Source organism: Haliaeetus leucocephalus, unplaced genomic scaffold, assembly GCF_000737465.1.
Source record: "Haliaeetus leucocephalus isolate CR32 unplaced genomic scaffold, Haliaeetus_leucocephalus-4.0 Scaffold340, whole genome shotgun sequence".
Taxonomy (NCBI): domain Eukaryota; kingdom Metazoa; phylum Chordata; class Aves; order Accipitriformes; family Accipitridae; genus Haliaeetus; species Haliaeetus leucocephalus.
In genome coordinates this window covers 51095-63020 of record NW_010972776.1, presented here as the reverse complement: position 1 = coordinate 63020, position 11926 = coordinate 51095, and the positions used below count along the sequence as shown (strand labels likewise).

At 42.6% G+C, this 11926-nt stretch overlaps 1 protein-coding gene and 1 long non-coding RNA gene across 3 annotated transcripts in view; one reads left to right on the top strand and one right to left on the bottom strand.

Annotated features, from left to right (window-relative positions):
• Positions 1–7514: 7514 nt before the first annotated feature.
• Positions 7515–11926, bottom strand: part of LOC104834770 — a 39936-nt gene continuing 35524 nt past the window's right edge. The window contains exon 3 of the long non-coding RNA XR_774649.1: positions 7515–7675. This is a non-coding gene — a long non-coding RNA (uncharacterized LOC104834770). The remainder of the gene's footprint in view (positions 7676–11926) is intronic.
• Positions 11028–11926, top strand: part of ZC4H2 (zinc finger, C4H2 domain containing) — a 13558-nt gene continuing 12659 nt past the window's right edge. For both annotated transcript variants that reach the window (XM_010572341.1, XM_010572339.1), the window contains exon 1: positions 11028–11360. In XM_010572341.1, the coding sequence (XP_010570643.1) occupies positions 11308–11360 (53 nt within the window). In that variant the 5' untranslated portion in view covers positions 11028–11307. The remainder of the gene's footprint in view (positions 11361–11926) is intronic.

Here is an 11926-nt window from a genome sequence, read left to right as displayed (position 1 = left end):
GCGGCGCGCGCGGGAGGGCCGCGGCGTGGGGCGCTGGGCTGCGCCGGCTGGTGCTTTCCGGAGTCGTTTCTGCAAATTGGGGCACTGTTAATGTATTTTCTTGCTTGTAAGCAACGCCTTACCGTACAAGAGCGCCGTTTCTTGGAAACAAGTCACGAGGCGGCTCATGTGCTCAGGTTTCAGAAAAGAATGGGAAATGGGAGATGGTTTGTCTTGGTGTCATCCCCAGTGGACATCTAACCCCCTTGCTGAAGCAAGGTGGGGAGGATTAGGGAGGGCGGTATGGGCGAAAATACTGTGCTTTCCCAGTTTTGCAGATTACGGGAATTGAGGATGAAATAAAGGACATGACTCAATTCAGATATATTTAGGCCCCCCTTTGGAATGGGCCAAGAACAATGTACGCAGGTACTTAAGCCTTTAGCTCGCTAGGATGCTAATGGGTGCTCTTACACACAGTATGTATTGAAGGAGTAACAAAAATTGCAAATACTTCAGGCTTTGCATAAATTTGACATTTAAAGACTGGTCTCAGGGCTAGCACGTAGTTGCCTCTTATCACTTTCAGTGTTGCTGATGACTGCCTTTGGCTTCCTAAAGCTTTCTGAAACCAATATCAACTTTCCCTTAAAATACAAAGTGGGCCAGGACAACTGGGGTGGCCTGATTGTAGGAAAAAATCTTGTAAATGTGACTTGAGTACATTTCGAAGACTCAAAACCCCAATGGGATACAGAAAGAATCCATTTCCATTTTAAAAACTCAGGAATTTGAAGCAGATTTCACAACTTAGGATGCACCAGTTTGACGCATCCGTTTTCTGACGTTTAGGTTTGACAACATTACTACCCATTCTACTCACGGTGACTTGTACCTAATCCAGCAGTACATTAGCCAAAGTTCAGTCCTGTTGTATGTTTTATTGGGGGCTCTTCTCCATTAGTCTTTATTCTCTACTATTTCTTTAAATGCTATTTGTTTCATAAAACATGTTGTGCACATTTTTTTATAACGGATTAGTTCAGTTGGAAGGGACCTACAATGATCATCTAGTCCAACTGCCTGACCAATTCAGGGCCGACCAAAAGTTGAAGCATGTTATTAAGGGCATTGTCCAAATGCCTCTTAAACACTGACCCGCTTGGGGGATCATCGACCACCTCTCCAAGAAGCCTGTTGCAGTGTTTGACCACCCTCTTTCTAAGGAAAAGCTTCCTAATGTCCAGTCTAAACCTCCTCTGATGCAGCTTTGAGCTATTCCCATGCATCCGATCACTGGTTCCCAGGGAGAAGAGCTCAGCACCTCCCTCTCCACGTCCCCTCCTCAGGAAGCTGTAGAGAGCAATGAGGTCGCCCCTCAGCCTCCTTTTCTCCAGACTAGACAAACCCAGAGTCCTCAGCTGCTCCTCACAGGACATGCCTTCCAGCGCTGTCACCAGCTTGGTTGCCCTCCTCTGGACGCATTCAAGCAGCTTCACATCCTCCTTAAATGGTGGGGCCTGGAACTGCACACAGTACTCCGGGTATTTTAATGTCAATCCCTACAGATTTTCACCTGTCCTCATGTCTCCAAGTTTCCCCTGCCAGCTGGGAAACCTTGCAAAATAGTAAATGTCTGAGTTTTATCATCTGCAAGAAAGAAATTATACAGGTTGACTGCTTTAACTCGCTGATACTTGTCTGTAAAGATGTTTCAGATACTCTGATAAAAAAAATGCAAAAGTTGACAAACTATAAAATATTACTATATATATAATTTTTGTTATATAAATTAATCTGTCATACTGACTTGTTTTAAAAGAACTCTGATGATATTTTATTATATCAGGGCGCTCTTTATAATGTGTCAAGTTTTCTGTAAATAATAGTGAAGAAATGTCCAAATTAAACAACAGTATACTTTTGTTAGGGTCATTTCTTCTGTATCCAGAATTTACTTTTTTTAAAAAGAAAATAGTGAAGAAATTAAAAAGGAAAAGAATATACATTAACGTGTTATATCAAGCACATACTGAGAAAAGAAAGTAAAATTTTCATCATTACATCTGGTCTTGTAGAATTGATTGCTCTAGCCGGGGTGATTACCTGGTGGGGGGGTATCATTCTTGCAGTTGGAATTGTTCTGTACCATATTTGTTGTCACAATGATAAGGCTGGGTGGACTGATGTTAGGCTGTTAAATGGAAGCAGCTAATTTTGTTCATGCAACAAAATTCAGTCCTGTGCTCAATGGAGTAGGGGAGTATTTTAGCATTGATTTCATTCTGCATAATACTGCAACTTGCTTTGAAATGTATCTGCCTATTGGCTTTTGGTTTAGAAAGGATCAAATAGAAGAAAGGTTGAATTTTTCAGGTCAGCTGAAAGATATCTTTCAATGGCAGTCTTGTGCTTAAGTCCCTTAGCTCTCTTTGAAGAATCTAACCTGCGTGCAGGGAAAAACTGATCGTTGTTTGAATCCCACATATCAATGTTTATAAGTAGCAGAAGAATAGACATTAAACATCAGTGCAGTGATTTCAGATCATATAAAGAACTGACAGACCCATTTTGTATACAAGGTGAAACACAGACACATTAAGACACTTGACCAAAGCCATGAAGCAAAAGCTGAATGCTACCAATTTGAATGTGATTGCGCTGCAAGTATTAGCGTCAGAGCTAAAAGAGCAACCGTGGTGTCCAGTCCCCTGGCCTTCTGCTCTAAACTCAAAGCAACATGCCTCATGATGTACTGATTCTTGACTTTGCAATCTGGAAAAGGATTTTCATCTCTAGAAACACTAGGGATCTCAGAGTGTACATCTATCAGAATAGTGACAGATCTCTCCAGGGTACATTGTGCCTTTTCCTTGCCTTCTTACCTCAGCTGATAGCAGTGGTGAAAGTACGCACTTCCCTCTTCTTCCTCTATCACTTTGTCTGCTGAAAGTTATGCTGAAAAAAATACTCAGAAATTTGGCAGCAATAGCAGAAGCAGCTGTATTGTTCAATGGTGGGGAGAAAAAACGCTGCTACGTTACCAAAACCAGGGAGAGCTGAGAGGGTACAAACAGCAAAGAAGATTCACAGTACTTCAAAGGCAGCATAGGGAAGAGACCACTAGAAAATAGACATGCTGGTTCCACAACTGAGAGAAGCACAGGATATGTTACCACAGCAGGCACTGATTTCCTGTGGATGCTGATCTCAAGCTAATTACATGCTCCAGAGTCTGATTTAAAACCTGCTGAAAGCAATGGCAATCTACCTACTGATACGAAATACAGTTCGCCTCAAGCCTTCATTTCTTTTGAGTGCTTTTAGGTATTGCTTCTTCCCCTTGTTAGTCTGCACAGCTAATTATTTGTAGTTTTGTAAAAATGATGAAGTTTGTATTCCTATATTTTTAATTGCATTATATGAGATCTAACACACCTCACACCCAGCCAGTTTTTGACCCTTATGCATATTGAGCATAAGTGGTACTTCTTTGACCTTGCTTTTATATAAACAGAGAGGTATTGTATAAATAAAGTAAAAATTAAACTATATAAACCCCTTTAAAGTCTCATTCTTCTGGGGAAATGAAGGGGAAAGACAGGCTTGCATAAAGCAACTGCTAGTCCCAAGAGGCTGTCTTAAATATGCTCCAGTAATGTTCTGATGGGTGTGGTGGGTTGACCCTGGCTGGCTGCCACATGCCCACCAAGCCACTCTATCACTCCCAACATCAATTGGATGGGGAGTGGGAAATATGACAAAAGGCTCATGGGTCAAGATAAGGACAGGGAGATCACTCACCAATTACCGTTGTGGGCAAAACAGACTTGACTCGGGGAAATGAATTTAATTTATTACTAATCTAAATCAGAGCAAGATAATGAGAAATAAGAACAAATCTTAAATCACCTTCCCCTCACCCCTCCCTTCTTCCCTGGGCTCTGCTTCACTCCCAACTTCTCTACTTCCTTCCCCTGAGTGGTGCAGGGAGGTGGGGAACGGGGGTTGCAGTCAGTTCATCGCCAGTTGTCTCTGCCGCTCCTTCCTCCTCACACTCTTCCCCTGCTCCAGCGTGGGTTCCCTCCCACAGGAGACAGTCCTCCACAAACTTCTCCAACGTGAGTCCTTCCCACAGGCTGCAGTTCTTCACAAACTGCTCCAGTGTGGGTCCTTTCTGTGGGCTGCAGTCCTTCAGGAACAGATTGCTCCAGCGTGGGTCCCCTGCAGGATCACAAGTCCTGCCAGAAAACCTGCTCCAATGTCAGCTCCTCTCCATGGGGCCACATGTCCTGCCAGGAGCCTGCTGTACCATGGGCTCTCCATGGGGTGACAGAATAGAATAGAATAGAATAGAATAGAATAGAATAGAATAGAATAGAATAGAATAGAATATTTTCAGTTGGAAGGGACCTACTGTTGTAGAAAAAGTTAGCTGAAACTTAAAGCTAGCAGCTTAAATATTAATAATAGCTAGAGTAGACAAAGCCTAGAGATCATGATATATGAACTGTAACAACCGTGTTACAACACGCTGAATAGCTAACTACAGAATTGGCTGAAACTGACCTAAAAGGATGTGCTATTGTACAAGAAGATGACCACTTAGCAACTGCTTAGTAACGAAACAGCAAATAATCAAACCAATAAAAAAGTAAGAAGACCTCAGACCTTAACATTACTATTGGTCTGAACTGTCGAGTGAGGGGTGGGGAACTTAGATTGTAAGGGTATAATTGCCCAGGGATTTCTTTGTTCAGGGTCCCTCTTCAGAGGCACCCATCTTGCGCTGTAGCGCTATTAATAAAAAGTACTTTCATAAAGGTATCTATCTTTTGGCTTATGCTGAAACCTAGAGTCAAACCCCATTATGGTGGCTAGCATGCATAATTTCTGTAACACCTACAATGATCATCTAGTCCGACTGTCCAAAGCTTCCTTCAGGGCGCATGCACTTGCTCTGGCGTGGGGTCCTCCACGGGCTGCAGGTGGATATCTGCTCCACCGTGGACCTTCATGGGCTGCAGGGGGACAGCCTGCCTCACCATGGTCTTCACCACAGGCTGCAGGGGAATCTCTGCTCTGGTGCCTCGAGCACCTCCTCCCCCTCCTTCTTCACTGACCTTGGGGTCTGCAGGGTTGTTGCTCTTACATATTCTTACTCCTCTCTCCAGCCGAAGTTGGTTGTCCAGGGTTTTTTTTTCCCTTCTTAAATATGTTATCCCAGAGGCGCTACCACCGTCACTAATGGGCTTGGACTTGGCCAGCTCCGTCTTGGAGCTGGCTGGAACTGGCTCCATCTGACATGGGGAAAACTTCTGGCATCTTCTCACAGAAGCCACCATGGCAGCCCCTCCACTACCAAAACCTTGCCATGCATATGCAATACAATGGGTGAAATATTATAATCACAGAATAGCCCAGGTTGGAAGGGACCTTGAAGTCATCCGGTCCAACTTTTCTTGGGAAAGGGAGTCTAGACGACGTTATCTAGCACCCTGTCCAACTGCATCTTGAAAAACTCCAGTGATGGGGACTCTACCATGTCCCTGGGGAGGTTGTTAGAGTGAATGACTGTTATCACTGTAAAAAAATGTCTTTCTTACATCGAGATGAAAACTCTCCTGTTGCTTCTTGTACCCATTGCCCCTTGTCTTCTCCATGTGGGCCTGTGTGAAGAGAGAGCCTCTATCCTCTCTATTAAAACAAGAACAGCCCAAACAGAAAAGTGATCTGAATTTTAGCAATGCAGGAGTGTACTGGAAGATTCTATCCCAGAGGTAAGGAAGAAAGTTGATAGGAATTGTTCCTCACCTATTGTTTATATAACATTAAAAGCATCCCTACATCTGTATTACATAATTAAAAGTATTCCTAAATCCATATAACACACCATAAGCATCAAACTTTGTGACCACTTGGAAGTACTTTGAAATGATGCAGTATTTTCTGTCCTTTTTTTAAACATGGAGAGAAAAATAATTGCTAATGCTTGTGGGTAGGCTCACTTCCTGTTTAAGAACTTCTAAATATTTTATAACACGTTGTGAAGTGGTTTTTCTTATGTCATTCAAAGCAGAGTAAAGTAACAAGTTGAACATCTGCATTTTCATTTTCTGTCCTTTACCTTTTAGCCGGTAAAATCAAAAATGAAAAATAGGATGAACATTGCAGATGTTGACTGGGATTCTCATCACTCCTGTTAGAGGGGATTTTCCTTCTCTTCCTCTCATATCCTCACTCTGCCTGCTCTCACTCCCTCAGTGTGTTAGGAACAAGATTCACTGGCCCACTGTAGCTAACTTGTCTCCTACCCCCTCAAATCAATTAGTTAATCTATTTAAATCATGCATCAAAGAAGCCTGCCCCCTTTGAGCACACAGCTCTGTTAGGGCTCAGTCCTACAGTCTTCCAATTTTTAAGGCAGCAAGGGTTTGCAATTGACTCAAATTATATCAGGATCAGACTTTGTATGTTCTAATTTCTTTAAAAAAGCTGTGAGATGATGAAGAAGATGCTGATGCCTGTCACCGTTTTTCCTTCATCCTCCTTTTTCTTTAATTGAAGAACATGACATCACAGGGAAAAGGCCTTAAATAATGCAGAAAACAATGAAAACATCTCCCCATTCACAACTGCTGCTTATTCATTATCTGTTGCAGAAATACATCTCCTGCAATGCCAGCAAGAGTGCATTTGCAAAAATTGGATTTGTATAATACAGATAAACCCTTAAAATCATTACTTGGAAGATTCATAAGAGACTCTGAAATAATTTTTATAATGCTTGAAACCTTCAATTTATTTCTTAATTTATTGTCTAGTGGAACTCATAGAAAAAGAAGGTAGATGTTTTGTGCAAGTCGCCTGAGTTTTTAACTCTCTTTAACTATTGACTATTAATTATAATTAGTGATAAATAGATTATCAACACTATAAATCTTTTGTTTGAGGGGGAGTGTTTGATCACTACTGCCACTTGCTCACTTGTTAAGTGAACCTAAACCACTGCTTCTCATGATGTCCAGTGCTCTCATCTTTTTTTCTTCATTCTCTCTTCTTATTTCTTGCCTTATATTTAGGTAAATTATTTGGAACAGGAACTACCAGCTTTTGTCCTTGGATTTCTACAGCACTAATTATGAAGGGATCCTGCTCCATAGCTTAAGACTGCAGACACTAATGTGATGAAATTCATGACAGGGAAGATCTCACTGTTCAGAGATACCAACTACCTACAATTCGCATGGTCTCAGAGCTGACACCTCTACTCCCATGAAAACTATTTCTCAAAAAGCAAATACCAATTTACTAATGCAGTGTAAAAAAGCAATCAAACTATCCCCTATTAATCCTTGAGAGAATGTAGCTTGCTTCACATCCTGAATCAACCCAGGTGCTTCAGTGGCTGCTCAAAAGCAATCTATCAAGGGATTTATCTTTATTATGGTTAAGATAATAAGACAGTGAAGGGCAGGACATACAAAAATCAGTTCAGCTATTTTCCCTAACTATAGCTATTTAGGAGTCTCAGTTTGGGGCTATTTACTCCAGCTATTAGGAACTTCCCCGCCTCAGACTGAGGACAAACCTTAGTCACAGCAGCTCAGCTCTGAAGCCTGTTTTCTGGCTTTTTATTTCTTCCAACTCCAGCACCCTCATCCAAGCCTCTCCACAGCTTCAGTTTACAACTTTCCTGGAAAAAAAACCAACCAAAACCATGGGTAGAAAATTGGTAAGGGTGATTCCCAACACCTCAAGTCCATTATACTGCACAAATCTTCCATATGAAATGCTGGGGACTGTGGCATGTGAAGAGTTTCCAAGATCAATTTTTAGCTCAGAACCAGCTGTATTACCTGGATTATGTGAGTTCAGTTACAAAGTATTGCAGTAATACATGGCATTAGTTTCTGAGATTTGTGTTGGCTTCATAAATTCATGCAAATTTATATTACTTTACAGTTGTATACAAAAATGGTGTCCCTGTTCCAAAGCAGCACAAGGGACAACAGTGGTAAACTGAAGCAGCAGTAAAAGCACTTAGAGAAAACAGCCTGCCGCAGAGAACAAGAGAATAGTAAAGGGCAGGTTGAAGAACACAGGTAAACCAAAGGAAAAAAACCCACCTTGTTTATCTGTGCTTAATGAAAATTAATCATTTTTGCTGTTAAAACACCCAATTTTTAAAATAACTGGGAGTCTGATACTGGAGTCTGCATTTATTCCAAATTCCCATTTACTTCACTAGGAATTAAAAGCATTTAAAAAGATGACTACAGTTATTATTATCAGGGAAAAATGAGCAGAAAGCGGCAGTGCACTGATTCTGATGTCATCCTTAACTGCTGAAGAGTTTTTATGACTGACCTGATTTTCTGGATCTTTCGTTTCCACTGATCAGTGAAAGCAGAAAAAAAGGGCCAAACTGCATCTCTGGGGAGTTTTAGCTTCTCACCCTGTCTGGGGCAGGGTCTGATCCACATTACATGACATTGATCACTCAGCATAATTTGTGTAGGAAAAAGAAAATCCCACTGATAAACATTTGCTGCCTCAAGTTACAAAAGGTTTGCTTAAACATCATCATCAGGCAAGCAGGGCAGGGCAGAGAAGGTATATACTAGCAAAAGTACCTTGGAGACTGGCCTAGTGTCAGAATTCAGGAATTTAAGCCTTTTCTTCCTTCTTGACAAGAACTCAGGAGAAGGTAGAGGGAAAATTAGCTTGTCACATTCCCTTCTACAGGCCTAAATGTCTTTTGTTACACAGAACATTTTTGAGTTTTTCTTTTTTGCTTTCATTTTTGTGCCTGGTTTCTCAGTAGGTTTTCTATATTGTTTCAGACTATGTATGTCATTTCCAAAGGTAGCAAGTGATATTTTTATTGTAGCTTTAGTTTTAGCTCAGCTGAGTGCACAAGAGAAGGCTGTGTGATTCCTCATCACGACACTTAATAAATGGGAAAGTTCCAGACAACATTTGATGTAAATGCATTGGCAACTGAATCAGAACACAGCTCAGTTCCTCTAAAATAAATGAGCAGGAGTAGAAATATTTACAGATAAGTAGGAGTTACCCCTCTGAAGCCTTGGCTAGACAAAAATTCCAAATTAGCTTTATTTTCAGATCTGTTTGCCTGCCTTCCTCCCAGCTGCCACCTCAGTCTCAGGCCCCATCCCTTCCGCAGACAAACCCTCCTGGTTGCCTATCCTTTTTCACTCTCCGTCACTCCTGGTGAGAGGTCCTCCTCTGCCAGGATACATTATTTCATTTTTCTTTCCTCTCAAGAGTGCATTCTCTGACTTGAGAACCTAATGCAGACACTTAAATCCACGCTCATGTGTGACAGCCAATCCGGTCCCCAGGTCCCTGGCCATGTTCAGAGGTCACTAAAGAAGCAGGAGCAGGTCACTGTAGTGGCAGGCTATATGCCACATCTGTAAGGGTAACTCAACCCTGACCAGGTCAAAACCCTGACCTCAAAGCAAGGATCTGCAGCACTTGGATTAGTATGGAGACACCTTTCTCTAAGTAGTTCTTAAAAGCAACACGGAGACTCCTCCACCTCCCAGATGGCCTTTCCTAGTGAAGAACTCTGTAGTCAGACATTTTACTGAAATCTGTCCTAAATTTTCTGTATTGCTCATTAAATAGATTACTTTTTAGACTTCTCTCTCAGCTGACCTAGTGCATTATTTACTATGATGGCTCTTCCAACACCTTTTTGACACTGAAAGACTATGATGATGATGATGATGATGATGATGATGATGATGATGATGATGATGATTAGCTACTTCTGTACCATCCTATTTGGTCAGTGCTGGAGCTAGAGCACAACACCCCAATGGCTCACACTGTCTACTTATTATCTCATACTCTAGTTTGCTTGCTTTCCAGGCACAGATATTCATACATGAGGGGGACCACTTGCCCTTCAGTCTGCAACGGTAGACGCAAGTAGCTCAAGACATTCAGTTCTGTGACCACAAGCCCAAACTCACGCAAATCTACCACACGCCACTTAAGTATGGCCACACTGTCTTGCATTCAGCTGTCTTTCATGGTCCCCAAAACTCTTACCATTTTCATTGCTCTCCTCTGTGTTCTGTCCATTTTTATTTTTCAACTCCTTTTCAGAGCCCCAGACCAGACAGCAGCAAGTTTGATCAGTGCTGAGTAGAGGTTAAGTACTTCCAGTTCCTTCCATATAACATCTCTGTTATATGTTCCAGAATAACTGCCCTGTTCTCATCAGTCTTACAGTACTGACTGATGAGTGGTCTGCTATATTTGCTAAGGCTATGGTACTGCTGCTTGTGCATTTGTAACACACAGAAGTTTATGTATGCAGAATCCAGTTTCCCTACTGGCTGTCTAGACCTTGAGCGTAATGTTCATTCTAATGTGCTGACCCTTCAGCCCAGCATGACCATCAGAGCTGGTAAACCCCAGGGTAAATGCTTGGGCACACAGGTGAATTTACGTTGTGGATCTCTTAGGACAGACCCGTGAAGAGGCCTTCCAAAGTGTTAAGATATAACCATTATCTTTATAACTTAAAACACAGTGCTTAGTACATTACAGAAGCCGAAGGAAAATAATTATCTGGCTGAGGAAAGACTGAGAGTTTATTCATCAATCTCTGTAAAGTGCTCTGATATTCTTGGATAGAATGTCCATAGAAAGACAAATGGTCACTTTCATCAATCCAACAGTTATATTTGCATTTCTTTTCCATAGTTACAAGTGCTATCTATAGTAGCAGAAATAAAAAAAAAAACAACTAAAGAACAAAATATGTCTTTTCCAAACACCAGACACAGTCACATCACCCAGAGCATCTAGCAGAAAACAGCATGGTAATAATAATGGCTACAGCATGCCTTTGTGTCACAAAAGTTTTTAATCAAAATCGTGAACTCATTCAACAGTCTCTTAGTGCATATTTGATAATTTCAACAAAAAGCTAAACATTGCACAGATCTCAGGAGGAAGCCTCCTGCTCTTTCTGCACTCCTAACAACCTTTGACATAATGAGGTGTGACAAATTGATTTAAAATGTAGTTGCAGGAAGAAGGGCAGGAAAGCTCTGCTCTGCCTTGTGGGTGTTGTAGTCTTTCTGCTGTCTATCTGCCTAAGCAGCAATAGGAAGCTGGACTCTCAGTCCCATAGCTCCCGCTAGAGCCTGCTGCACAGGCTCAGAGACCATATGCTAGGAGGGGGTGACTACATTGTGTCTATTGTATGTTTTTTTCTCTCTCCCCCTTCCCCCCCCGGCATTTTGTACATTTCACGGGAGGTTTAAATCGGGACCGAAAAGCATGGCAGATGAGCAAGAAATTATGTGCAAACTCGAGAGCATCAAGGAGATCAGGTATGTTTGCTTTGTGCCGCATCAGTTACACCAAGCGGCTTTTTTCTGGGGGGAGCGGAGGAGTTGCATCGATGTGAAAGTAGCTATTGTGCTACTGAGGGAAAGAAAACCACCGTTGGGCTTTATGATAAGAGCTGAAAATACGTTTTTCTAAGTAGGGAAGGACCATCTGCTGCTGGGAATCGCCGCTGGTATGCGCAGCGAAGGGCGGCAGTGGTCGTGCATTTCCAGGGAATTAGTCCGGAGTGCTAACACGAGAAGGAAGAGTGCGCGGGTGGGAAGGACGCAGCAGCCCCACGCAGCTGGGGGAGTGGTGTCGGGCCGCGGGTGGTTTTCCTGAAGCCCTTTGAATTCTTATTTCTTATTCCTGAGACGCTCTGTCATAAATCAACTGTTTTGCCCCACTCCCTCCCCGGCGGGAGTCGCGACGGGCTGGGAGAGGAAGGGGACGGCCCGGAGAGCGGAGTACGACACCGAAAGCCGAGGACGGACGTGCCCCCGCGGACGGCACGGCTATGCGAGCCCGGCCGGGCAGGGCGGCGCGGCGGGCGCCGGGCGGAGACCGG